Source organism: Megalobrama amblycephala, linkage group LG21, assembly GCF_018812025.1.
Source record: "Megalobrama amblycephala isolate DHTTF-2021 linkage group LG21, ASM1881202v1, whole genome shotgun sequence".
Classification (NCBI taxonomy): Eukaryota; Metazoa; Chordata; class Actinopteri; order Cypriniformes; family Xenocyprididae; genus Megalobrama; species Megalobrama amblycephala.
Genome location: NC_063064.1, coordinates 31,205,555 through 31,233,329, shown reverse-complemented (window position 1 = coordinate 31,233,329; position 27,775 = coordinate 31,205,555). Strand labels below are relative to the sequence as shown.

Sequence of the window (27,775 nt, the reverse complement as noted above, 5' to 3'; positions counted from 1 at the left end):
TGAAGTCAGTCATTCTTTATTATCATCAGTCTCCAGGTACAGTATGAAATATTAGATTTCTTGTGTTAGACATGAGAAGTTTATTTTTCAAGTATTGAAGCACAATCTGTAAAACTCGACTGACCGACTGTTTCTCTTCACAGAGAGAATGATTTTAATAAACTGAGGTCAGATGAACACCAGAAACACAGACAAACCAGAATTCATAAACCTGTACATGCCGATACAACAGTGACGAAACGTTTCATTACCAGTCATAATAATAATAATACTGCATAATAATATTCAAGACTAAATGAGCCACTAAAATCAGCACCAGTGGCACGAGAAACAAACATCAGAGATGAGAAACGCTTGTGTTTGGATTCACACCGATGAAATATGAGAAACGCCAGTGATTCTCAACCTCCACACACAATATTCAACAATTATTAAGAACTTTGTTCTTCAATAAAACAATACTTACTGAAGGGGAAAAATATGATTTTAACGCATATCTTGAGGTTGTTTTTTGCATTTAAATTTTTAGTAAGATTATTTCAATGTATTAATGACACTTTGTTAAATTAAATACTTTTCAGTCGAGCTGGTTGAGAATCACTGATCTACTGAGAAAAGTTCAAATGAAAACACAAACAAACAGCTCTATTCTCTCCAACAGACCGAAATAAAAATAAAATAAACATCATGTGTGAATCACAATGTGAAAATAACGAGCACAAGAAGGACAATTTCAACTGTTTACTTCGAAAGCGACTGATGTTCAATATTTGTGTTCTTTATTTTGAGGCATTTTTCTTCCTATGAATCTCGAGTGGCTGATGAAGATTAAACTCATCAAAACACTGACGTAACATCTGTAACACACACAAACTCCTTCATTATAACTGCAGAAAGTTCTCCTGATTCACCAACAGCATCAATACTGGCCGAAATGAACACGTGACTGAGTGAACTGTAAACGCCCCCTGCCCGTCAATCATCACACTAGCCCCACCCACTCCCCATCAATCACACAGACTCCGCCCTCCGCCGGCGAGAGGAGAGGATTTCAGCCTGTCGTTCCACGGGCTTCATCACAGGAAGTTGTTTGAAATCTGACGCTGGTGTTCAAACAGGTCCTCTACCTCGGCGCTGTACGCATCACCTGTGAGACAGGAAACATGTGACGCCTCGTGGATTCATCAAACACTCTGAACTGCGAACTTGAGAATAAAGTTGAGAATGTCTTGTATTCCCAAAAATTGTTCTAAAGACAAAATTATTTGAATACCTAAAAAGAACTTTCTTAAAAATCATCGTAAATAGAACGACCTCCAACTTATCTTAAATCCCCAAAGGTGAGATATTTAACGAATTTTCTGGGTTGTTTAATTTATTAAACATTACAACATATAGATACACTAGCTACATATATATGACATGCACGAGTTCTCTGAAGCGACAACGATAATTAATCATGTAAATAATGATCGGTGAAGTGACTGTGTGAAATTCAGTAACCTCAAGAGACCTCGCTTTTAATTTTAGAATTACAACATTTTCGGCCACATTCAGCACAAAATAACGATTTAAAACAGCGAATATTGTGTGTTCTTATTATGATTATTACGGTAATAATTACAGTAGACTCTGTAAACTCAAAAAAAAAGATGTTCTTATGAAAATATTTGTGAACTTTCTCAGGAATTGCACTTAACTATGGAAGCAGCATGAAATAAAAATAATTGCGACTTTTTTTTCTCAAATCGCAATTCTCTTTTCTTAGAATTGTGAGATATAAAGTCAGAACTGTGAAATGTAAACTCGAAATTTGATAAAGAATTGTGAGATAAAGAGTCACAATTGCCTTGTTTAATTGCGAGTTTATCTCAATTCTGACTTTTTCTCTCACGCAATTTTGAGTATATTTTTCGCAATTCAGACTTATTTCGTAAATTATGAGATATAAACTTGGAAGTGCAAGAAAAAAATGTCAGAATTGCGAGATAAAAAAGTCGCAAATACTTTTTTATTTTTTATTTCAGTTAGGAACATCTTATAAACGTTTACACGACACCATTTTCAACTAAAAACGTAAAACTTTTTATGCGTTTTGGGGGCCTGAAAACACAAACTTTTGAAAACGATACCATTATCATCTGTGTGTAAACTATAAAAACATAAATCTGTGAAAACAGTGACGTCATGCGTGTTACGTGTTCAGTCTATAGGCGTGTGGTGTTTCTTAACCGAGTGACATCGCCATCTACTGGCCAGGCAGCAGAATACAGCGATTTTAGTCGTTTTCACGGATCCGTCTGTACACGAAAAGGGAAATCTTTTCCAGTTTTAGTACATCATTGTTGTATAAACGAAACCTAAGAATTTATCTGAAGAAACGCCTTAATTTCCCGCTGATTTTCAATATTCAAACCTTTCAAACGAAAGATCTCTACATGTTCTGAAGAAGAACGACTATGATGCATATGATCAGAGGAGATGATGCGCTCACCCGTGTGGCAGCCGTACAGATACACGCGTCCACCGTCGTAGCGGCAGCGGCAGCGCATCACGTTGTTCTGGAAGTCGGACTCGGCCATATCCAGAGACGGATTGACCTCCACCTGCAGCACAAACACATCATCTGATCATCTCACAGACACACTCGTGATGGAGAACCAGAGAAATACACTTCATCATCTTTAATGACATTTTCCGTCCCACACGTCCTCATAAAAACACCAAACTGGAACAGCGAAGGGTTTATGGAAACGGTTTTCTGCCTAATTTGTGGCACCGAGTCGAACTTCATCAAGGTTTAATTTAGTTCTGCTGGAACTTCTGATGTAAGACGCACACGAGACACAAACGCCGGTTATTTCAGTCACGGGTGGAATGGAAAGATTACTCGGCTGAATCTCAAATGACTGTGCAATCATGAGGATCGTCTTTAGGTGACCACCAGTGACCGTCCTGAAATAAAAGCCCACAATCGTGGCTGAGCTTCCCAGAAACACCCTGTAATTGAGTCAAACACACAGGAGATGAAGAGCCGCTGCTCATGTGACGCCTGTATGTCACATGACCTGCCTGATATAATCCAATCAAATCAATCACTTGACTTTGATTTATCTGAAAGTATAGGGAAAGACTAAAGTTGAAATGTAACACATAATATTAAAACAAAGGACATATTTTTATACCATTAACAGGGAAAAATCCCACACTCATATTCATAAAGGTCAATCATATCCCATAATACCTCTATGAGGATTTCAGATCAAGCATGAATGAATATGAGTCTGAGGAACCTGTTTATTCTCTCATCTGAACTCAAACGAGTTTCCCAGAAAAAAGGCTGAAGGTCAGATGTGAATAATCATCGTTATTTTCTCTGTTAATGAGCTCGTTCTGCTCGACTCATCTGTGTCGTCAGACTATCATCCGTGTGACCTCTGACCTGGAAGATATAGTCCCCCGGCGTCACGTCGGTGACGTCCACCCACTGGCAGTCGATGTCGTGGCGGTACGTATCCCAGCAGCCCACAGTGATGCCCTGATCGCCCATGTTGTAGCAGGCGTAGCGTTTGGTCAGGCCTGTCGCCGTGGAGACAAAGCAAAGTTTAATTAGTTTAATTACACTCTGCGGCTCAATTAATGAATCATAAACTCTAAGGCAACACAATATTTGAAGAAACTAGGAATGACCGCACAGATATCACTGGATTACAGTGTAAACACACTGTTACCGTCACCAGGATTCCTGCTTTAATTCAACACAATCCAGACGAGTTCTTCACCTTCAGGGCAGTACGTGTCCTCCAGACAGAAACTGGCTTTGTGACCCTCCGCGACCTTCGTGCCGTTCAGGGTCAAGAGGTCATAGTGTGTGAAGACCTCGATACTGTGGTAATGTCTGTAAGAGAGGATCAGAAACACAGCCGTCATGTGACGCGGTCCTGGCCTCTCATTGGGCTGTGAAGCGTCACATGACAGCTCCTCCTCCTGCTGGACGAGAACTTAAACTGACCACAGAATCCTGACCGCAGCAGTAAGAGCTGCTGGAGCGAGAAACTGACCAATCAGAGCGCAGCTCGTGCTGCTGACACTGAAACTGCTTCAAATAAAATAAATAAAAAGGTTAAAATTAAAATAATTATATTTAATAATGTAATGTAATGCCAAGGTAACATTTAATTTAACTTGATATACTAAAATAACTACAACAAAACTGAAAATAATGCATGCAAATTAATATAAAATAGATAAAAACACACTCTCAAACACACACACACACACACACCTGTGGCAAAAAAATATTTGAAAATATTTGTGAACTTTTTCAGGAATTGCACTTAGCTATGAAAGGACCACAGAATAAAAATAAAAAAGGTAATTGACACTTTTTTTCTCAATTCGCAAGTTTATATCTCGCAATTCAGACTCTTTTCTTAGAATTGTGAGATATAAAGTCAGAACTGTGAAATATAAACTCGCAATCTGATGAAGAATTGTGAGATAAAGAGTCACAATTGCCTTTTTAATTGCAAGTTTATCTCAATTCTGATTTTTTCTCTCTTGCAATTTCGCAATTTAGACTTATTTCTCAAATTGTGAGATATAAACTTGGAATTGCAAGAAAAAAATGTGAGAATTGCGAGATGAAAAAGTCGCAATTATTTTTTAATTTTTTATTCTGTGGCATAACAAGCTTCCATAAATAGGAACATCTTATGAACTTCATTTTCAACTTAAAAACTTAAAACTTTTTATGCATTTTGGCCGTTCATTTAAACAACAGCAGTGTTTTGGGGGCCTGAAAATGCAAACCTTTGAAAATGGTTTTCAAAGTGCACATTTTTGAATATGATACCATTATCATCTGTGTGTAAACTACAAACACGTGTTTTTATCTATGCAAAATAAATAAAAACACACTCTCAAGCACACACACACACCTGTGGCACTGGTGCCAGGTCCAGGACTCTTTGGAGGCTCTGGGTCTGAAGTCGGCGCGCCCCAGGTTCATGATGCGCGAGGAGAAGCGCAGCAGGCGTCGGTGTCCGTACGGCCAGTTCATGCGGGCGGCGGAGGACGACAGGCAGTTCTCCTCGTGTGCGCAGGTGAGCAGGTGCAGCGGCCGGTCCTCCAGGTACGCAGACTCCTGCACCAGCTGCGCGTCGATCACCAGATCCGGAGCCACTGACCCCACAAACAGAGCCGCAGATTCATTATATCATCAACTACATTAAATATAATATATGATGGCATGAATATTCAGCTCTCGTACCGTCCGCACAGGTGACCCCGGCCGCTTTGGCTCCGCCTCCGCGAGGGCAGTACACATGTCCGTTCCTGCGGCACTGCTGAATGGAGATCTCAGTCCCGATGCAGTGAGTTCCACTCAGAACCACGTCCTCCGACCCGGAGCTGGCCGGCCAGAACCACGTCTCCTGCAGACGGACACGCGTGAGACCGCAGCACAGCGCTGGAATTCAGCGAGAGTCTAATAGCAGCCGCTATTACAGATAATTCATGGACATTATCAAATATTTTCCACTTTCCACCGTCTATTTACCGAGAGCCGCTTTTAAACAGGCTTTTATAAGAGCACAAATGTGATCCACATCCAGGCTCTATTTTGGGTTTGTTTTCTCTCTGGGTTTCCAGCTCTTTCCCTGGATCTGTGCAGGGCTGTAATTACCTTCTGCATGGGAAACAACAGCCGTGAAAACAAAAGCTCCGGGGATGTAAACACTGACTGGAACGCACAGAATAAATCACACTCAGCTCTCGATTACAAAATAAACTGACGGCGTTTATTGAGCAGCTTCACGTTCATCAGCGCAGGACGAGTCTCATTAAACCTGATTATTCAGTAGTCGAGCTGAGAGAGAGTCGAACCGCTGGCTCTAATGAACAAGAGTTACGGCCTCTTCACACCAACACCAAAAAAACACCAATAAAAGTCAAATTTATGACATAAAAAAAATCATAATTATTACATACAAAGTCATGAGAAATTATGAGATGAAACATTGAAATTATAAATTTCTTTTCATAAGAAACCTATTCAGTCATAATCAAAACTCAATTTCGACTTGTCAAATTCAAATTGTCATAATGACTTAGTATGTCATAATTTCGATTTAGTTGACAATTTAGACTTAGTATGTCATAATTTCGACTTAGTTGACAATTTTGACTTAGTATGTCATAATTTCGATTTAGTTGACAATTTAGACTTAGTATGTCATAATTTCGATTTAGTTGACAATTTCGACTTAGTATGTCAATTTCGACTTAGTTGACAATTTTGACTTAGTATGTCATAATTTCGATTTAGTTGACAATTTAGACTTAGTATGTCAATTTCGACTTAGTTGACAATTTTGACTTAGTATGTCATAATTTCGATTTAGTTGACAATTTTGACTTAGTATGTCATAATTTCGACTTAGTTGACAATTTTGACTTAGTATGTCATAATTTCGATTTAGTTGACAATTTAGACTTAGTATGTCATAATTTCGATTTAGTTGACAATTTTGACTTAGTATGTCATAATTTCGACTTAGTTGACAATTTAGACTTAGTATGTCATAATTTCGACTTAGTTGACAATTTTGACTTAGTATGTCATAATTTCGATTTAGTTGACAATTTAGACTTAGTATGTCATAATTTCGACTTAGTTGACAATTTTGACTTAGTATGTCATAATTTCGATTTAGTTGACAATTTAGACTTAGTATGTCAATTTCGACTTAGTTGACAATTTTGACTTAGTATGTCATAATTTCGATTTAGTTGACAATTTTGACTTAGTATGTCATAATTTCGACTTAGTTGACAATTTTGACTTAGTATGTCATAATTTCGATTTAGTTGACAATTTAGACTTAGTATGTCATAATTTCGATTTAGTTGACAATTTTGACTTAGTATGTCATAATTTCGACTTAGTTGACAATTTAGACTTAGTATGTCATAATTTCGACTTAGTTGACAATTTTGACTTAGTATGTCATAATTTCGATTTAGTTGACAATTTAGACTTAGTATGTCATAATTTCGACTTAGTTGACAATTTTGACTTAGTATGTCATAATTTCGATTTAGTTGACAATTTCGACTTAGTATGTCAATTTCGACTTAGTTGACAATTTTGACTTAGTATGTCATAATTTCGATTTAGTTGACAATTTTGACTTAGTATGTCATAATTTCGACTTAGTTGACAATTTTGACTTAGTATGTCATAATTTCGATTTAGTTGACAATTTAGACTTAGTATGTCAATTTCGACTTAGTTGACAATTTTGACTTAGTATGTCATAATTTCGATTTAGTTGACAATTTCGACTCAGTATATCATAATTTCGACTTGATTGACAATTTTGACTTAGTATGTCATAATTTCAATTTAGTTGAAAATTTCGATTTAGTATGTCATAATTTCAATTTAGTTGACAATTTCGACTCAGTATATCATAATTTCGACTTGATTGACAATTTTGACTTAGTATGTCATAATTTCAATTTAGTTGACAATTTCGACTTAGTATGTCATAATTTCGACTTAGTTGACAATTTTGACTTAGTATGTCATAATTTCAATTTAGTTGACAATTTCGATTTAGTATGTCATAATTTCGACTTAGTTGACAATTTTGACTTAGTATGTCATAATTTCGATTTAGTTGACAATTTAGACTTAGTATGTCATAATTTCGACTTAGTTGACAATTTTGACTTAGTATGTCATAATTTCGATTTAGTTGACAATTTAGACTTAGTATGTCAATTTCGACTTAGTTGACAATTTTGACTTAGTATGTCATAATTTCGATTTAGTTGACAATTTTGACTTAGTATGTCATAATTTCGACTTAGTTGACAATTTTGACTTAGTATGTCATAATTTCGATTTAGTTGACAATTTAGACTTAGTATGTCATAATTTCGATTTAGTTGACAATTTTGACTTAGTATGTCATAATTTCGACTTAGTTGACAATTTAGACTTAGTATGTCATAATTTCGACTTAGTTGACAATTTTGACTTAGTATGTCATAATTTCGATTTAGTTGACAATTTAGACTTAGTATGTCATAATTTCGACTTAGTTGACAATTTTGACTTAGTATGTCATAATTTCGATTTAGTTGACAATTTCGACTTAGTATGTCAATTTCGACTTAGTTGACAATTTTGACTTAGTATGTCATAATTTCGATTTAGTTGACAATTTTGACTTAGTATGTCATAATTTCGACTTAGTTGACAATTTTGACTTAGTATGTCATAATTTCGATTTAGTTGACAATTTAGACTTAGTATGTCAATTTCGACTTAGTTGACAATTTTGACTTAGTATGTCATAATTTCGATTTAGTTGACAATTTCGACTCAGTATATCATAATTTCGACTTGATTGACAATTTTGACTTAGTATGTCATAATTTCAATTTAGTTGAAAATTTCGATTTAGTATGTCATAATTTCAATTTAGTTGACAATTTCGACTCAGTATATCATAATTTCGACTTGATTGACAATTTTGACTTAGTATGTCATAATTTCAATTTAGTTGACAATTTCGACTTAGTATGTCATAATTTCGACTTAGTTGACAATTTTGACTTAGTATGTCATAATTTCAATTTAGTTGACAATTTCGATTTAGTATGTCATAATTTCAATTTAGTTGACAATTTCGACTTAGTATGTCATAATTTTGATTTAGTTGACAATTTAGACTTAGTATATCATAATTTCGACTTGATTGACAATTTTGACTTAGTATGTCATAATTTTGACTTAGTTGACAATTTCGACTCAGTATGTCATAATTTTGACTTAGTTGACAATTTCGACTTAGTATATCAATTTTGACTTAATTGACAATTTCAACTTAGTATTTCATAATTTCAATTTAGTTGACAATTTTGACTTAGTATGTCAATTTCGACTTAGTTGACAATTTCGACTTAGTATGTCATAATTTCGACTTAGTATATCAATTTTGACTTAGTTGACAATTTCAATTTAGTGTGTCATAATTTCGACTTGGTTGACAATTTCGACTTAGTATATCAATTTCGACTTAATTGACAATTTCAACTTAGTATGTCATAATTTCGATTTAGTATGTCATAATTTCGACTTAGTATATCAATTTTGACTTAGTTGACAATTTCAATTTAGTGTGTCATAATTTCGACTTGGTTGACAATTTCGACTTAGTATATCAATTTCGACTTAATTGACAATTTAGACTTAGTATGTCATAATTTCAATTTAGTTGACAATTTCGACTTAGTATGTCATAATTTCGATTTAGTTGACAATTTAGACTTAGTATGTCAATTTCGATTTAGTTGACAATTTAGACTTAGTATGTCATAATTTCGACTTAGTTGACAATTTTGACTTAGTATGTCATAATTTCGATTTAGTTGACAATTTAGACTTAGTATGTCAATTTCGACTTAGTTGACAATTTTGACTTAGTATGTCATAATTTCGATTTAGTTGACAATTTCGACTCAGTATATCATAATTTCGACTTGATTGACAATTTTGACTTAGTATGTCATAATTTCAATTTAGTTGACAATTTCGATTTAGTATGTCATAATTTCAATTTAGTTGACAATTTCGACTCAGTATATCATAATTTCGACTTGATTGACAATTTTGACTTAGTATGTCATAATTTCAATTTAGTTGACAATTTCGACTTAGTATGTCATAATTTCGACTTAGTTGACAATTTTGACTTAGTATGTCATAATTTCAATTTAGTTGACAATTTCGATTTAGTATGTCATAATTTCAACTTAGTTGACAATTTCGACTTAGTATGTCATAATTTTGATTTAGTTGACAATTTAGACTTAGTATATCATAATTTCGACTTGATTGACAATTTTGACTTAGTATGTCATAATTTTGACTTAGTTGACAATTTCGACTCAGTATGTCATAATTTTGACTTAGTTGACAATTTCGACTTAGTATATCAATTTTGACTTAATTGACAATTTCAACTTAGTATTTCATAATTTCAATTTAGTTGACAATTTTGACTTAGTATGTCAATTTCGACTTAGTTGACAATTTCGACTTAGTATGTCATAATTTCGACTTAGTATATCAATTTTGACTTAGTTGACAATTTCAATTTAGTGTGTCATAATTTCGACTTGGTTGACAATTTCGACTTAGTATATCAATTTCGACTTAATTGACAATTTCAACTTAGTATGTCATAATTTCGATTTAGTATGTCATAATTTCGACTTGATTGACAATTTCAACTTAGTGTGTCATAATTTCGACTTAATTGACAATTTCGACTCAGTATGTCATAATTTCGACTTCGTTTGTCATAATTTCGACTGTGTGTCATAATTTTGACTTAATTGACAATTTCGACTTAGTATGTCATAATTTCGACTCAGTATGTCATAATTTCGACTTGATTGACAATTTCAACTTAGTATGTCATAATTTCGAATTGATTGACAATTTCAACTTAGTATGTCATAATTTCGATTTAGTATGTCATAATTTCGAATTGATTGACAATTTCAACTTAGTATGTCATAATTTCAATTTAGTATGTCATAATTTCGACTTGATTGACAATTTCAACTTAGTGTGTCATAATTTCGACTTAATTGACAATTTCAACTCAGTATGTCATAATTTTGACTTAGTTGACAATTTCAACTTAGTATGTCATAATTTCGAATTGATTGACAATTTCAACTTAGTATGTCATAATTTCGATTTAGTATGTCATAATTTCGAATTGATTGACAATTTCAACTTAGTATGTCATAATTTCGATTTAGTATGTCATAATTTCGACTTGATTGACAATTTCAACTTAGTGTGTCATAATTTCGACTTAATTGACAATTTCAACTCAGTATGTCATAATTTTGACTTAGTTGACAATTTCAACTTAGTATGTCATAATTTTGACTTAGTTGACAATTTTGACTTAGTATGTCATAATTTCAATTTAGTTGACAATTTCGATTTAGTATGTCATAATTTCAACTTAGTTGACAATTTCGACTTAGTATGTCATAATTTTGATTTAGTTGACAATTTAGACTTAGTATATCATAATTTCGACTTGATTGACAATTTTGACTTAGTATGTCATAATTTTGACTTAGTTGACAATTTCGACTCAGTATGTCATAATTTTGACTTAGTTGACAATTTCGACTTAGTATATCAATTTTGACTTAATTGACAATTTCAACTTAGTATTTCATAATTTCAATTTAGTTGACAATTTTGACTTAGTATGTCAATTTCGACTTAGTTGACAATTTCGACTTAGTATGTCATAATTTCGACTTAGTATATCAATTTTGACTTAGTTGACAATTTCAATTTAGTGTGTCATAATTTCGACTTGGTTGACAATTTCGACTTAGTATATCAATTTCGACTTAATTGACAATTTCAACTTAGTATGTCATAATTTCGATTTAGTATGTCATAATTTCGACTTAGTATATCAATTTTGACTTAGTTGACAATTTCAATTTAGTGTGTCATAATTTCGACTTGGTTGACAATTTCGACTTAGTATATCAATTTCGACTTAATTGACAATTTAGACTTAGTATGTCATAATTTCAATTTAGTTGACAATTTCGACTTAGTATGTCATAATTTCGATTTAGTTGACAATTTAGACTTAGTATGTCAATTTCGATTTAGTTGACAATTTAGACTTAGTATGTCATAATTTCGACTTAGTTGACAATTTTGACTTAGTATGTCATAATTTCGATTTAGTTGACAATTTAGACTTAGTATGTCAATTTCGACTTAGTTGACAATTTTGACTTAGTATGTCATAATTTCGATTTAGTTGACAATTTCGACTCAGTATATCATAATTTCGACTTGATTGACAATTTTGACTTAGTATGTCATAATTTCAATTTAGTTGACAATTTCGATTTAGTATGTCATAATTTCAATTTAGTTGACAATTTCGACTCAGTATATCATAATTTCGACTTGATTGACAATTTTGACTTAGTATGTCATAATTTCAATTTAGTTGACAATTTCGACTTAGTATGTCATAATTTCGACTTAGTTGACAATTTTGACTTAGTATGTCATAATTTCAATTTAGTTGACAATTTCGATTTAGTATGTCATAATTTCAACTTAGTTGACAATTTCGACTTAGTATGTCATAATTTTGATTTAGTTGACAATTTAGACTTAGTATATCATAATTTCGACTTGATTGACAATTTTGACTTAGTATGTCATAATTTTGACTTAGTTGACAATTTCGACTCAGTATGTCATAATTTTGACTTAGTTGACAATTTCGACTTAGTATATCAATTTTGACTTAATTGACAATTTCAACTTAGTATTTCATAATTTCAATTTAGTTGACAATTTTGACTTAGTATGTCAATTTCGACTTAGTTGACAATTTCGACTTAGTATGTCATAATTTCGACTTAGTATATCAATTTTGACTTAGTTGACAATTTCAATTTAGTGTGTCATAATTTCGACTTGGTTGACAATTTCGACTTAGTATATCAATTTCGACTTAATTGACAATTTCAACTTAGTATGTCATAATTTCGATTTAGTATGTCATAATTTCGACTTGATTGACAATTTCAACTTAGTGTGTCATAATTTCGACTTAATTGACAATTTCGACTCAGTATGTCATAATTTCGACTTCGTTTGTCATAATTTCGACTGTGTGTCATAATTTTGACTTAATTGACAATTTCGACTTAGTATGTCATAATTTCGACTCAGTATGTCATAATTTCGACTTGATTGACAATTTCAACTTAGTATGTCATAATTTCGAATTGATTGACAATTTCAACTTAGTATGTCATAATTTCGATTTAGTATGTCATAATTTCGAATTGATTGACAATTTCAACTTAGTATGTCATAATTTCAATTTAGTATGTCATAATTTCGACTTGATTGACAATTTCAACTTAGTGTGTCATAATTTCGACTTAATTGACAATTTCAACTCAGTATGTCATAATTTTGACTTAGTTGACAATTTCAACTTAGTATGTCATAATTTCGAATTGATTGACAATTTCAACTTAGTATGTCATAATTTCGATTTAGTATGTCATAATTTCGAATTGATTGACAATTTCAACTTAGTATGTCATAATTTCGATTTAGTATGTCATAATTTCGACTTGATTGACAATTTCAACTTAGTGTGTCATAATTTCGACTTAATTGACAATTTCAACTCAGTATGTCATAATTTTGACTTAGTTGACAATTTCAACTTAGTATGTCATAATTTTGACTTAGTTGACAATTTTGACTTAGTATGTCATAATTTCAATTTAGTTGACAATTTCGATTTAGTATGTCATAATTTCAACTTAGTTGACAATTTCGACTTAGTATGTCATAATTTTGATTTAGTTGACAATTTAGACTTAGTATATCATAATTTCGACTTGATTGACAATTTTGACTTAGTATGTCATAATTTTGACTTAGTTGACAATTTCGACTCAGTATGTCATAATTTTGACTTAGTTGACAATTTCGACTTAGTATATCAATTTTGACTTAATTGACAATTTCAACTTAGTATTTCATAATTTCAATTTAGTTGACAATTTTGACTTAGTATGTCAATTTCGACTTAGTTGACAATTTCGACTTAGTATGTCATAATTTCGACTTAGTATATCAATTTTGACTTAGTTGACAATTTCAATTTAGTGTGTCATAATTTCGACTTGGTTGACAATTTCGACTTAGTATATCAATTTCGACTTAATTGACAATTTCAACTTAGTATGTCATAATTTCGATTTAGTATGTCATAATTTCGACTTGATTGACAATTTCAACTTAGTGTGTCATAATTTCGACTTAATTGACAATTTCGACTCAGTATGTCATAATTTCGACTTCGTTTGTCATAATTTCGACTGTGTGTCATAATTTTGACTTAATTGACAATTTCGACTTAGTATGTCATAATTTCGACTCAGTATGTCATAATTTCGACTTGATTGACAATTTCAACTTAGTATGTCATAATTTCGAATTGATTGACAATTTCAACTTAGTATGTCATAATTTCGATTTAGTATGTCATAATTTCGAATTGATTGACAATTTCAACTTAGTATGTCATAATTTCAATTTAGTATGTCATAATTTCGACTTGATTGACAATTTCAACTTAGTGTGTCATAATTTCGACTTAATTGACAATTTCAACTCAGTATGTCATAATTTTGACTTAGTTGACAATTTCAACTTAGTATGTCATAATTTCGAATTGATTGACAATTTCAACTTAGTATGTCATAATTTCGATTTAGTATGTCATAATTTCGAATTGATTGACAATTTCAACTTAGTATGTCATAATTTCGATTTAGTATGTCATAATTTCGACTTGATTGACAATTTCAACTTAGTGTGTCATAATTTCGACTTAATTGACAATTTCAACTCAGTATGTCATAATTTTGACTTAGTTGACAATTTCAACTTAGTATGTCATAATTTTGACTTAGTTGACAATTTCAATTTAGTGTGTCATAATTTCGACTTGGTTGACAATTTCAACTTAGTATATCAATTTCGACTTAATTTACAATTTCAACTTAGTATGACAATTTTTGATTGTCAATTTTGCCTTACTATGTCATAATTACTTAATATGACAATTTCAGCTTTGTTTTTGTTTTTTCATAATTATGACTGACACAATTTTTTCTTAGTGTGTCAATTTGAACATTTTATGCCATAATACTAATTTACAAAAGCCTGATTCTTTTTAATGTGGCACAGATGGGCTTCCACAGGCCTGTGCCGCACAGATGTCGAACATGCAGCTTCGGGAGGAAGGACGCTCACGCACCTGATGGGCTCTGGAGGCGAATCCGAACCCGAGCTGCCGGCACACCACCATGGCCTCATTGATGCCCCAGTTCTCACTGCAGATGGAGCCCCAGCGCTGCTGCCCGTCCAGATCCATCAGCACCTCCACACGGCCCTCCGCCGCCTCGCGCCCGCCCGCCAGACGCACCTGAGCACACGCTTCACGTTACACACGGCTCAAACATGTCACTCTTTAGATAACACATAACTTCATGTTTGCTCAAACTGTGACTAAATTACAGCTTCACAGTAATAAACTTGTTTATCTCTGTAAATCTGAATTGTATAAAGCGCTGTAGAAATGAGCTGGCTTGACTGGACATGTATAGTGGAGGTGTGTGTCGAACCGTGGCGCTCAGGCCGGTGTCGGGGACGTTGCAGCGCACAGACGCGTCTTGACTGTGTTTGCAGGAGCGCAGCGGAACCTCCTGGAAGCGGCACTGTGTGATGGAGCTCTCGTAGCCTGAACACTGCACTGCGTTCATGTGAATCGGACCCGTACCTGCACACACACATACACACACACACATGTTTGTGTGTTTCATGGGTTCCTGTTCCACGTGCCGATGTCCGGACACCACAACCCAGTTTACCTGCTAGAAATAGTCATTAGCACGTTGTGTTTGGCAGAAAACAGCATCTGGCTGAATCACAAGACAAACGGGAGCAGACGCACGTGTGAGGTGGACGCTGACTGCAGTAAATTACACACACGGGCCAAATGAAGTGTTTAATAGATGGAAATAGCTGCAGGACGAGAGACGTGTGTGTACGGACGAGACTCTGTAATTTGTGCCCGGTTGGGTTATGATGTCACCAGCAAACACGTCTCTTATTCTCCTCATCACTGAGTCTGACAGCGTATAATTCAGAACATCAGAACGACTGCATCACATCATACAGGAGAGCATGCTGGGACGACTCGTGGTGGCGGTGGATGTGTTTATGTTGATGACATGCCTGTTCAACAATAAATATCTGAATGACACAAAAGCACAATGAGAAGGAGAGTCATGAGGTTGAGATGATTTTCCTTGATCCTGATGGAGATCTGGAAACATCTCAGCGCTCATCATCATCATCATCATTGAGAACCGTCGTGTTCCACATCTGAACCAATCACTGAAGCTCCAGACTGGTTTATGATGGTTATTCGTGGACTAGCTGGTGGACCAACATTACACCAGTCTACGATCTACTTAAGCTTACGATGCTTTTGAGAAACGCAGCACTGGTCTTCTGTTGAAAGTTTGGAAATTATGAAATAATAATAATTTACAGTTATAAAAAAATGATATAATTTTCTTAAATATTTGACTTTATACACTGAAATATATATTTAATATTTATACTATTTATTTAATATTTTATATCTTTATAATATTACACTTTACATAAAATATTAGAATAGTATGGAAGCTTGTTTCTGCCATGAAATAAAAAAGGTAATTGTGACTTTTTATCTCACAATTGTGAGTTTTTTCTCAGAATTGCAAAATATAAACTCACAATTCTGAGATAAATAAGTAAGAATTGTGAGAAAAAAAGTCACAATTACCTTTTTTATTTTTTTATTTAGTGGTGAAAACAAGCTTTCACAGAATAGTAATAGTTCTTATTTTGTTTAATATTTTATTTAGTAAAATAATAATAATAAATAAAATATATATATATATATATATATATATATATATATATATATATATATATATATATATCATAAAATAAAATAATTATATTATTTTTTTAAATTCTTTATTATACAGTGAAAGATTAAAATAGTAATATTTCTTATTTTCATATTTTTATTTTAGTAATAATGATAATAATAATAATACATAATATAATCACATTTTTTGGCCAAATTGTGCTGCCCTACAAACAAACTTGGAGCTTTTAAAAAACACTTTAAATCAATCACTTTTTTAAATTGCATTTTTATAAACATTTATTTTTAAAAAATGATCTTTTCCCCCCAAAAGTCAATTTTATCACAAAAAAAAAATTAATAAAAAAAATCTCAAAATTAAAACAATTAGATCAATTAGATTATTCCCCCTAATGGTGCAGCTCCAGCAGTGTTCCCACAGAAGACAAACACGTCCCTGAATGAAACACTCACAGCGTCTGAACTGCGTCCAAGCGAGCGGCTCGTGTTTTCTGTTTAGACTGGCTGAGAAAATCCTCATTCAACCCTAAAAATCTCAACTCAAAAACTCAACATACCCATCAGCCACTGGGAAAAGAGGAAATAGCGTTCAAATGAGCAGCTCATATCAGCGCTGAATCTGGTTCCTGTGCTAAACTCATTTTACCATGGTAAGTTCCCAGTATAAACAGACCCATTTACCTTGACCCATGAGCGCTCCTCGCAGGGCCTCTCGGGCCGAGCCGAAGCCCAGCTCTCTGCACACCACGCTGGCCGCTGACAGATCCCACAGATGGTCACACACGGTTCCCCACTTTCCCTCGCGGAGCACCTCCACCCGACCCTCGCCCAGCCGCGGGCCCGCCTTCAGCCGCACCGCCGTCTGCGGGACACAAGAGAAGCTGAGCCACGGGTCAAGCACCCTCACGGGTCAGACTGTGTTCAGGTGCGCTCACGTTCAGAGGGGGCGGAGCCTGCGGGTGTCCGGAGGTGGAGATTCTGGAGAACTGAGCGCCAGGAACGCAGCGCACCACCGCGTGCATCCCTCCGCTGCAGGGAGCGTCGTACCGCGGGACGGACAGCTGCGCCCGACACTGCGCCAGTGAAACCTCCGTGCCCGAACACTGAACCCTCTCGACCCAGAATCCCTTCTTACTGACCGCAGACCTGCAGACACACACCATATCAGTCCGCTCACATATCCGCTCAGCGCTTAGGTAATGTGAAAATAAACAGTAAATGAAGTCGCACCTTGTGGCTGGATCCTCCATCTTGGAGTCCCACAGTTTCCTGAGGACACAAACGAAAAAATAAATGGTCTGAATTAAATAAACAGGCTTCACATGAGCGACCGAGCTTGTTTATGTGTGTTCACATCACACACACACATATATATATATATATTTGGCATCGTCAGCGAACAGTCGATGGTACATAAACACAGTGAGCGTGTATCTCAGACAGGGACGTTCTGCTGGTTTTGTGGTCAGCAGACGTTCACACAGAGATCTCGATGTTCTCAAAGTTCAGCCAAAACCGCTCATGCTTGTGTTTCCCGTCCATATATCTCAGCTCCGGCGGAGGACATGCATGAAAACACAGTGAAATGAGGCCCGGGTGTATTCTGGTCTGGACCGGGTCTGGTATCTGAGACACAGCAGCATCTGAGCGACATGCCAGAGAAATAACCCCACAGACTTGCTTACGGGATTATTTCACTTCAGAACTCAAATCTCCTGATCATTTACTCACCTCCATGTCATCCAAGATGTTCATGTCTTTCTTTCTTCAGTGGAAATGAAATGAAGGAAAACATTCCAGGATTTTTCTCCATATAGTGGACTTCACTGGGGTTCAATGGGTTGAAGGTCCAAATGTCAGTTTCAGTGCAGCTTCAAAGAGCTCTACATGATCCCAGACGAGGAATAAGAGTCTCATCTAGAGAAACCATCAGACATTTTCTAAAAAATAAACATTATATACTTTTTAACCACAAATGCTCGTCTTGCACTGCTCTGTGATGCTCCACGCATGACGTAATCATGTTGGAAAGGTCACGCATGATGAAGGTGGAAGTAGGGCGAAAAACGCCATCTCAATTTCTTTTCCAACTTCAAGATCATCCATCATCGTTGTTTTGCCGTTTGACTTAGTCTTTGTACGTTCACTTTGTAAACACTGGATCGGTACTTCTGTGACCTTTCCAACATGATTACGTCATGCGTGGAGCATCACAGAGCAGTGCAAGACGAGCATTTGTGGTTAAAAGTATATAATGTTTATTTTTTAGAAAATGTCCGATGGTTTCTCTAGATAAGACTCTTATTCCTCGTCTGGGATCATGTAGAGCTCTTTGAAGCTGCACTGAAACTGACATTTGGACCTTCAACCCATTGAACCCCAGTGAAGTCCACTATATGGAGAAAAATCCTGGAATGTTTTCCTTCATTTCATTTCCACTGAAGAAAGAAAGACATGAACATCTTGGATGACATGGCTAAAGTGATGCATTTTATCTTATAGAATAAAAGGTGAATATATCTTGAGTTTGTGTTCACCACAGACCTCTTTTCAGGCTTTTAACCCATTCAAAACTTCCACTAACTTCAGGACAATAGAAGCGGAAGTGTTAAAATGCGACGGGTTTCTGCATCACGTCATCATCCCTGCAGCGCTGCATTCAGAGGCCAAATCAGGAGCTGAAATGACTTACAGACGAGCAGTTTAAGAGTAAACGAATTAAAGCAGCAGTTAAAAATACCCACAAGCACCTGCTGAAACACACAGTCCTCTTTGTGTCGCATGGAAACACACAAACACACAAAAATACCCCATAAAGTGCCATGATACAATCATGCTTTTGGAAATGTACCGTGGTAAGAACCAGGAGCGCCATGTGTGTTAATCATTTAGTAGCATGATATATATAGTCTGTCTGAGTGCTGGTGGTCCAGTCGGGTTGGCAGCGTGACTTTAGGAAACCACTTATTTGCCACATCAACAGCGGATTCACGCAGGACTGTCATTGGCTGAGAGCAGTCACGTGACACGAGAGCAGCCCAGAGCCACATCAAGAGAAGAACTGAATTAATGGAGTGACATTCACACAACCACATCGTCATCTTCAGCGTAATCTTCATCAATCGCTCCGTCTACCTCCTGAAGATCATCCGCACACTGTCTGGGAATCATCATTCCTACCATAAGAGCACGTTCACTTTAACAACCTGTTCTGTGCAAAACACTGGGATTTTCTTCATCAAAGGCAAACATCCTTCTTAAAGTTCCTCTTTAGAGAATAAAAGCAGCTATTCAGTGAGTTTGTGTCAAACTGGAGCAGTAAATTATGATGTTTAAACGATAAGATTTAATGTTCATGCCCTGAAACAAAAACACATTTAACCAACGTATAAAGAAGTGAGAGTTTCTTCCAAGGTGCTTTTTCTCACAATGAAAGAGTTTAAGCGAAACAACAGACAGAAGCGAGCTGAGCCGGGTGGAGTCCTGAAACAGCTGAGCGAAACCGGCTATTAAAAATCACTCAGAATCTCTCTGCGGGTTGAGTTTAATATAGTGAGGGACAGACGCAGCAGCGGCCCTGAGAGACTAAACCAGGAAAAATTACAGTTCTTTACAGAACAATACGGATACTCAGCTCTACACCGCAAACTATTATTTTACTCCTCAGTATTTTGTCTTGTTTTCCAGTACAACTAACATCTCAGCACTCTCAGTGATAGAAGACGCTTGTTTTATGAGGAAATTAGCAAAATATCTAAAAACAAATGGGGTCAGAACAATATATTTAATTTATTTTTATGACCCCATTAAAGCACAAACTCTCTTCATTTGGATGATTTTCTTGTCATTTTGCTTCTCCAGTAAATGTATCTTGATTTTTTAGAATTTGTATTTTCTGCTCTGAAACTCACACAATCTTAAACATAAAAACGTTCTTTATTGGCATCGATGTTTCCATGAGGAAGCTTTAAGATCCAGGAATCTTTCCATTCCACAAAAGCTTCTTTATAATGGAAAATCTTAAAATGTCCTCAAATAAAAACATGATTCTTTTAAGAACTGATCACTGAAAGGTTCTTTGGGGAATCTAAACCCTTTTGGAAAAATAAATATCGTCTCCTAAAAGAAAGAATCGATTCTGAAAAACGAGTCGTCAATAATTCAGTCTCACTTCCTGCTGAACCTGTGTAGGTTTGAAACTAATTTGCATAATGCCCGCCTCTGGTGTTCATTGGCTGAACAGCGTCTCTTTGCCCCGCCCTCAATCACTGTAGTCGTATCTGAGACTGGAAGAGTTTGGTTCGTGTTGAGAAGACGCTGCTAAAGCTAATCCACTGTGATGAGATTGATACGGTGAAACTGTTACTGTTCGTATCACTGAGATTCAGTTATGATAATGAGCATTTGGTTTCTGACCAATCACAGCAGACTGAGCCATCTGACCAATCAGAGCAGAGCAGCTCTCAAAGGGGCGGGGTTTAGAGAGACCGAATCTTTGAACGAAGCGTTTCAGACACTGAGAGGAAAGAGCTGATGCTGCAGTGGATAATATGAGAGAATTAAAGTGTTTTTTGACTTTGAATGAATGTAAAACTATTGTAGGAGACTCTAAAATAGAATAATAGGGGCACTTTAAAATCTGTGCTGAAGTGTGCAGACTGAGACAGAAGGTCTTTGGGTTTGTTCGTGAGTCGTCACTGATGAAGATGAAGATGACGGTCTGGTGTGGCTGTAATTTGTTTAATCAGTCTCAGTCTGTCATTTAGCAGGGCAGATCCCAACACGCTTCCTCTAAATATCAGGATGTTCCTCGGCACGCGCTGCGCTGTTATGACTGCACACGAGAAGAAGAAAAGAAGCTGCTGATTCCAGCAGGAACTGAAGTGAAAACACACACGCTCTGATGAGGGAAAGTTTATCAGATGGACACTGAGAGAGCAGGACGTCCATGTGAGGCGGAGGACAGATGTGCCAGTGCGTTCCGACTGATGTCCATAAAAAGACACTGAGGTTCAGTAAAGACAGAGGAGGCCTGTCTCTCCGGTTATTTACGGCAGGACTCAGACTCAGCCAGTCTCTGCGGTGAAGGAACGTGTCGAGCAAGGCTTTACTCTTACAGGAAGAGGAAGTCACGAGACCTAACTAAAACGTGCTCGATGAATGTTGTGAAAACGTTCTGTGTGTTCTTTAAACGCTCCAGTTTTTAAAATGTTTTAAAAACGTTTTTTTCTTGGTTATGTGAACGTTGAGAGAACATTCCATTCTATCATTCTTCAAACATTATGGGAATGTTACTTTTGAATGTTCTCTGAAAATTGTTAGATGAACGTTCAACAAAAGAATAAAAACATTCAATGATGATGTATACATAATGTTTTGAGAACATTATTAAAAGCCAGATAACTCTGAACAAACGTTTGCTTAACATTGAGAAAACATTGACACGACGTTCGCCGTGACACTGTGATCCAGTTCACATACATCCAGAAAGAAACGAGGCAGACGAGACGCAGATGATGTTTTTCCACTGGAATCACGTAATTACATGCGATTAGAGGACGAGCTCAGTTTAGCACATGCTGCTATTCCTGATTCTGACATTAATCACACAGTGTATGGAATATTTAAGAGTCCCCTGATGGAAGGGTTATTTTCTCCAGTCTGATGTTTAGAAAGGCACTGTAAAGAGGAGCAGCCTGAATTCTCACACTGATGCTGAAAAAGCAAACAGAAGTCAGTCATTTTCAGTGAGGGTTGGTGATTTGAGGAAACAGTGATGTTTAGACGGTCTCTGAGATGGTCAGAATAGTGTTGCTGTCTAAAATGGCCTACCAGTTCAGCCAAACCTCGTCATCTGCTAGTTCAGTTGGTCAACAACCTAAACCAACCATTGACCAAGACAGATCATCCATGTAAAACCTGTAATCTTCCAGAAATAAGTGAAACAGAATATTAATTTGAACCTAAAAACAGCTAGATTAGTCCAGGTTGCATAAACTGTTTACACTAGTCTCAGTTAGTCAAAGTTTTTGCTCTCAGTATGTTCGTGAAGAGTTTGTGGAGAAATGCATCAATGAAGTCACGAATCAGAACAAGAATCAGAACAAGACTTAGAACACGAATCATCAGAACATGAATCAGAACACAAATCATCAGAACACGAATCAGAAATAGAATCAGAACATGAATCAGAACACGAATCAGAACACGAATCAGAAATAGAATCAGAACATGAATCAGAACACGAATCAGAACACGAATCAGAAATAGAATCAGAACATGAATCAGAACACGAATCAGAACACGAATCAGAAAATGAATCAGAAAACGAATCATCAAAACATGAATCAGAAATAGAATCAGAACACGAATCAGAATGTGACTCATCAAAACACGAATCAGAACATGAATCAGAACACAAATCAGAATGTGAATCATCAAAACACAAATCAGAACATGAATCAGAACATGAATCAGAACATGAATCAGAATGCAAATCATCAAAACACGAATCAGAATGCGAATCATCAAAGCACGAATCAGAACACGAATCATCAGAACACGAATCAGAAATAGAATCAGAACACGAATCATCAGAACACGAATCAGAACACGAATCATCAAAACATGAATCAGAAATAGAATCAGAAATAGAATCAGAAAATGAATCAGAACACGAATCATCAGAACACAAATTATCAGAACACGAATCAGAATGCGAATCAGAACACGAATCAGAATGCGAATCATCAAAACATGAATCAGAACATGAATCAGAACACAAATAAGAACATGAATCATCAGAACACACCATTCGTTACATACTCACCGATACACGCGTGTGTCATGCTGTCCTGCTGAAGGGAATCCCAGCATGCCACACACCACCCGACTGTTGCTCTGGTCCCAGCCCAAATTACACACCTGCCTCCATTTCCCAGCATGCCTCACCTCCACCACGCCCTCTGTTACCATGGCAGAGTTTCGTGTGGCGGCCAGAACGGGTCGGAGACGCACTTCCTCCAGCCGGACCGATGCAGCGGACTGAAAGAGAGAATGATCAGAACTACTGAACATACATGAACCCTGTGAAGCCTGACATATGAAATGGAAGCATGTATAGATTGTGTGCGACAGGTTTATCAGTGAAGTTTTGATCATGTTGATCATTTAGAGGCCTTAGAAATGTGTGTATCAAATATAATACAGTAGCTGTATGAGATTAAAACGGCTACAAAACAAAACATGATCAAACAAATCAGTTCTTCTGATTCCTGATTTCATGAGAATCCTGTAATGGATGATGAACTGTCTGTGGTGACGGCTTTACATCTGCCTGTAATTGGGCTCACAGACATGAAGAAATAAAAGAGCCAATCAGAATCCTCCAGAGAGGCCTGTCAATCATCAGACGACCCCGCGACACTAAACTACTGCGGTTTACAGCATGTTTACACAGCTAGTAGTCTGCTTTCTTGAGCATCAAATCATCATATTAGAATGATTTCTGAAGGATCATGTGACACTGAAGACTGGAGTAATGATGCTGAAAATTCAGCTTTGATCACAGAAATACTATATATACACATAGAACAAAGCTTTAATAAATTGTAATAATATTTCACCTTTTTACTGCATTTTTGATCAAATGAACACAGCCTTGATGAGCAGAAGAGACTCTTTCAGAAACATTAAAGGAGTTCTGACCTGTTCGTCCGTGTTGGTGAAGTCCAGATCCATCCTGTTGTTGTGCTCCGGCTCAGGACTGTAGACCGGCTCAGGTGCTGGTGGTCTCTCAGGGCTTCTGGTGGTCTGACTGGGCGTCACTTCCTGTGTCCTTCTGTACGAGGCCCTGCTGCGCAGGAAGTTAGGCAGCTGGTGACCCCTCGGCAGGCCGCTGGTGGTGGCGGTGCTTTCGTATCCGTTCCTGCGCAGCTGTATGCGGTGGCCGTGGATCTGCGGCGAGGACGGGCCCTGGCTGCTGCGGTGGAGGGCGATCTCGTGTCCGCGCTGGCGGAGCAAGCTGGCGGGAGGATAGGCGGCTGGAGGAGGGTTTGAGAGCAGGTTGGAGGTCTGAGGTGGAGAAGGTTGGTTTGATTCTTGGTAACGTGGGACGTGACCCTGGTTGGGTTGGTCTGGACTGCAAATGACACCCAGATCTTCAGCATGAGTGCAGTCGCTCACACCCCAACCGTTGGATCGACAGTCCAATAGTGAGCTCTCGGTGCCCGAACATGCAACGTTATCCAGCCAGATCGGACCTGAACAGACGGAGTGAACACTGAGATTATAAGATATACAGAAGACAATCAATTCACTGATGAATGAAGTTCACCGGAACACTGATCTTACCGCGACCCTGGCCGAACTTTGCGCTGTGAGCCCAGGTGAGTCCACGAGAAAAGCCCAGTTCGCGACACACGACATTGGCCAGATTGATGTTGACCTCGTCGTCACACACGGTGCCCCACTCGCCATTATAAAACACCTCCACGCGACCCTCGAACTTGCTCCTGCCGCCCACCAGACGCACCTGGACTCCCGGAGCGGCGAGCAAGACGGGAGCGACAACACTCAGGAGCAGCAGCTGGAAGATCATCTCTGATCCCTGTGGATGAGTTGGCATTACAACCTTCTCAAGCATGAGCTGATGACTCCTGCCAGCAGCAATTAAACCAAAGCACAGAGCAGAGAAGTTCAAATTAACCAGAGTTCAACTAGAAGTGAAGAACGCAGGTCCACTGGAGATCTGAACTGGAGCGTTTCCAACACTGGAAAAATGAGGTTCTTCCTCAGTGTCTTGTTTTCCAGCACAAATATCTAAACATCCTTAAATCAAGATATATTTACTTGACAAGCATAATGACTTCAAATGAGTTTATGCTTAAAACAATAAATATCTGTTAGTGACGTCAGAAACAATCTTGTTTTCCTTGATGATTTTTCTGATCCCACTGACAGATATTTGTTCTTTTAAGCACAAACTCACTTCACTTCAGAAAACAAGACCTAATATCAAAAATCAGCTTCTCAAGTAAATCTTGATTTAAGATTGTTCAGATGTTTGAACTGGGATATAATACCGAGGAAGAACGTGTGCCATATTTCAGTGGTCTGAGACGCGTCATCATCACATTTACAGCTTCATGTGTGTTGTGTGTTATATCAGCTCTACACAACTGAAGCGACCAGAACACAACCACAGGCGTACAAACCACACACACATTCCACCGAAACACTTATAATTACCCCAGAATTCACTGCAGCGCTTCGACTCTAAAGGTCAGATTGAGAATTAAAGTGATAGAACCTGCTGTCTTCATTCACAAGTCTGATTTTACATACAGTGAAAGTTCAATGTTGTTTGATTCCCAATGTACTTCAAATTAACTTTGTGTTCAGAAAGAAGAAATAAAGTCATAGAGGTTTGGGACGAGTGAATGATGACAGAATGATAATTTCTGGCTGAACTGAGAGATTCTGATGCTCAAATAGACTATTATTAATCATGCCATAAATCCAATAAAAACTGAGAGATACAGAGAAAACTAAGAGATAAATCAGCTGACAAACACACAGAATCAAATACAGAACTTCATATCTGTGAATCAGTAAATCAGTGTGATTATCAGAGGAGTGAGAGGCTTTAGACTCACCTGTCGAACCGGCCCGTGTGAGCAGACGAGAGCAGGAGAAAGACTGAGTGTGTGAGACGGAGAGAGAGAGTTAAACCTCTGACCACCAGCTGCTTCTCTCTCTCTCTCTCTCTCACTCACTTTCTCTCACTTTCTCTCTCTTTCTCTTTTTTTCTTCTGGTTTATGTAAAGTGTTTTTTTTTCAGTGAATCGTTTCATAAAGTGCACTTTTAAAGTGACACTCACTCTGAATCTTACCTCAACTCAGCATGCAGTGATATTTCAGAATTAATTTTTACACATTTTTCACTTCAGAAGATCTCAGAGATGCACTCTTCACATCATAGTACAGGAAAACACCTAAAACACATTGGCAACACAGTAGCAATACAAAACTGCATCACAACTAACAGGGAAAGTTGTGTCAAGGTTCTTTGAAAGCTATGAACAAATGTTCCTCCAGTAACGTTAATAGAACGTTTGTTCAAAGTTATCTGGTCTGTAATAATGATCTCAAAACTTTAGAACAAAAACATTATTTATACATTGTTCATGGAACATTTTCCCGAAACGTTTTAGTTGATCTAACATTTTTTAAATGTTACTACTTGTTTCAGAACGTTCAGAGAACATTCAAAAGTAACGTTTGAAGAATGAATGTTCCAAAATGTCTGTATGTTTTGAACTTTCAGTAATAACATTTTAAAAACTTAATGTGAACATTAGCAAAACGTTCTTAGAACATATTCTTTTTTTGCTCGCTGGAAACCCCTCAGAACATGATCTATGATCTTCATGTTAGAGTTGATGGTGTTTCATCAGCTCAGTGTGTTTGTGCTGTGATTGAACGCTGGGAGCTCTGGCAAGCGTCCACACCCAAAATGAGTGTGTGAGACAGAAATGGACACTCTTTCTCTCCAGCAAAGAGCAGATGGTCACGGATCACGTTCTGCATGTTCCCATCTCAAACCCTTTCATAACGGCACGTGTGATAGTCAGAGAAACAAAAGCAGACTGACATCACTCTTCAAACTCAATGACTCATTTATAAGAGCCAAGAAAAGCCACCGCAGACGAGGGGTCTTAAAAGCGATGCAGACTATTAATGGAGCCACAGACGCAATAACCAGCCTTTCTTCTTTAAGTCATTTGTATAAGTAGCACTTAAAATGAATGATTGTTCCATTTGAGGTCTTGAGCAGTGGTTAGGTTAGTTGTGGCGTCCTCTACTGGTGAGTGCAGATCTTCACTCATAGATTCATTATTTAACACTGCTATGTGTTTTTTACTGTGACTCGTTTACAGTGATGCTTTACCGCAGTATAAACGAGGCTCTTTGAAGCTGTGTGTTTACTGTAACGCCACCCAACGCGAGTGTAAGGCATGAGGAGAACCCAATGAAGGACTCCTGCGGCCCTCCTCAAATCCTTGCAACATTTGACGTTGTTGCATATAAAATGCATAAAGCAGTTACATTCAGCAGCACAATTAAATAAAAATTATGAAAGTGAAGTC

At 36.8% G+C, this 27,775-nt stretch overlaps 1 protein-coding gene across 2 annotated transcripts; it reads right to left on the bottom strand.

The window, feature by feature from the left end:
• LOC125256663 (lysyl oxidase homolog 4-like) lies at positions 1 to 26,422 on the bottom strand. 2 transcript variants are annotated; one of them, XM_048172840.1, is made up of 15 exons: positions 26,282 to 26,422; positions 24,978 to 25,233; positions 24,333 to 24,886; positions 23,455 to 23,669; positions 17,856 to 17,894; positions 17,561 to 17,771; positions 17,307 to 17,487; positions 15,304 to 15,458; positions 14,937 to 15,104; positions 5,273 to 5,435; positions 4,941 to 5,184; positions 3,783 to 3,898; positions 3,443 to 3,579; positions 2,495 to 2,606; positions 1 to 1,147 (listed from the first exon to the last, which is right to left on the bottom strand). In XM_048172840.1, exons 2-15 carry the CDS (start codon positions 25,222 to 25,224, stop codon positions 1,077 to 1,079), a joined length of 2,613 nt encoding a protein of 870 aa, XP_048028797.1. In that variant the 5' UTR covers positions 25,225 to 25,233; positions 26,282 to 26,422; the 3' UTR covers positions 1 to 1,076. The 2 variants fall into 2 exon arrangements, with proteins under 2 accessions (XP_048028797.1, XP_048028796.1); XM_048172839.1 differs by lacking the exon at positions 26,282 to 26,422 and having other exon boundaries at positions 24,978 to 25,282.
• Positions 26,423 to 27,775: the final 1,353 nt, after the last annotated feature.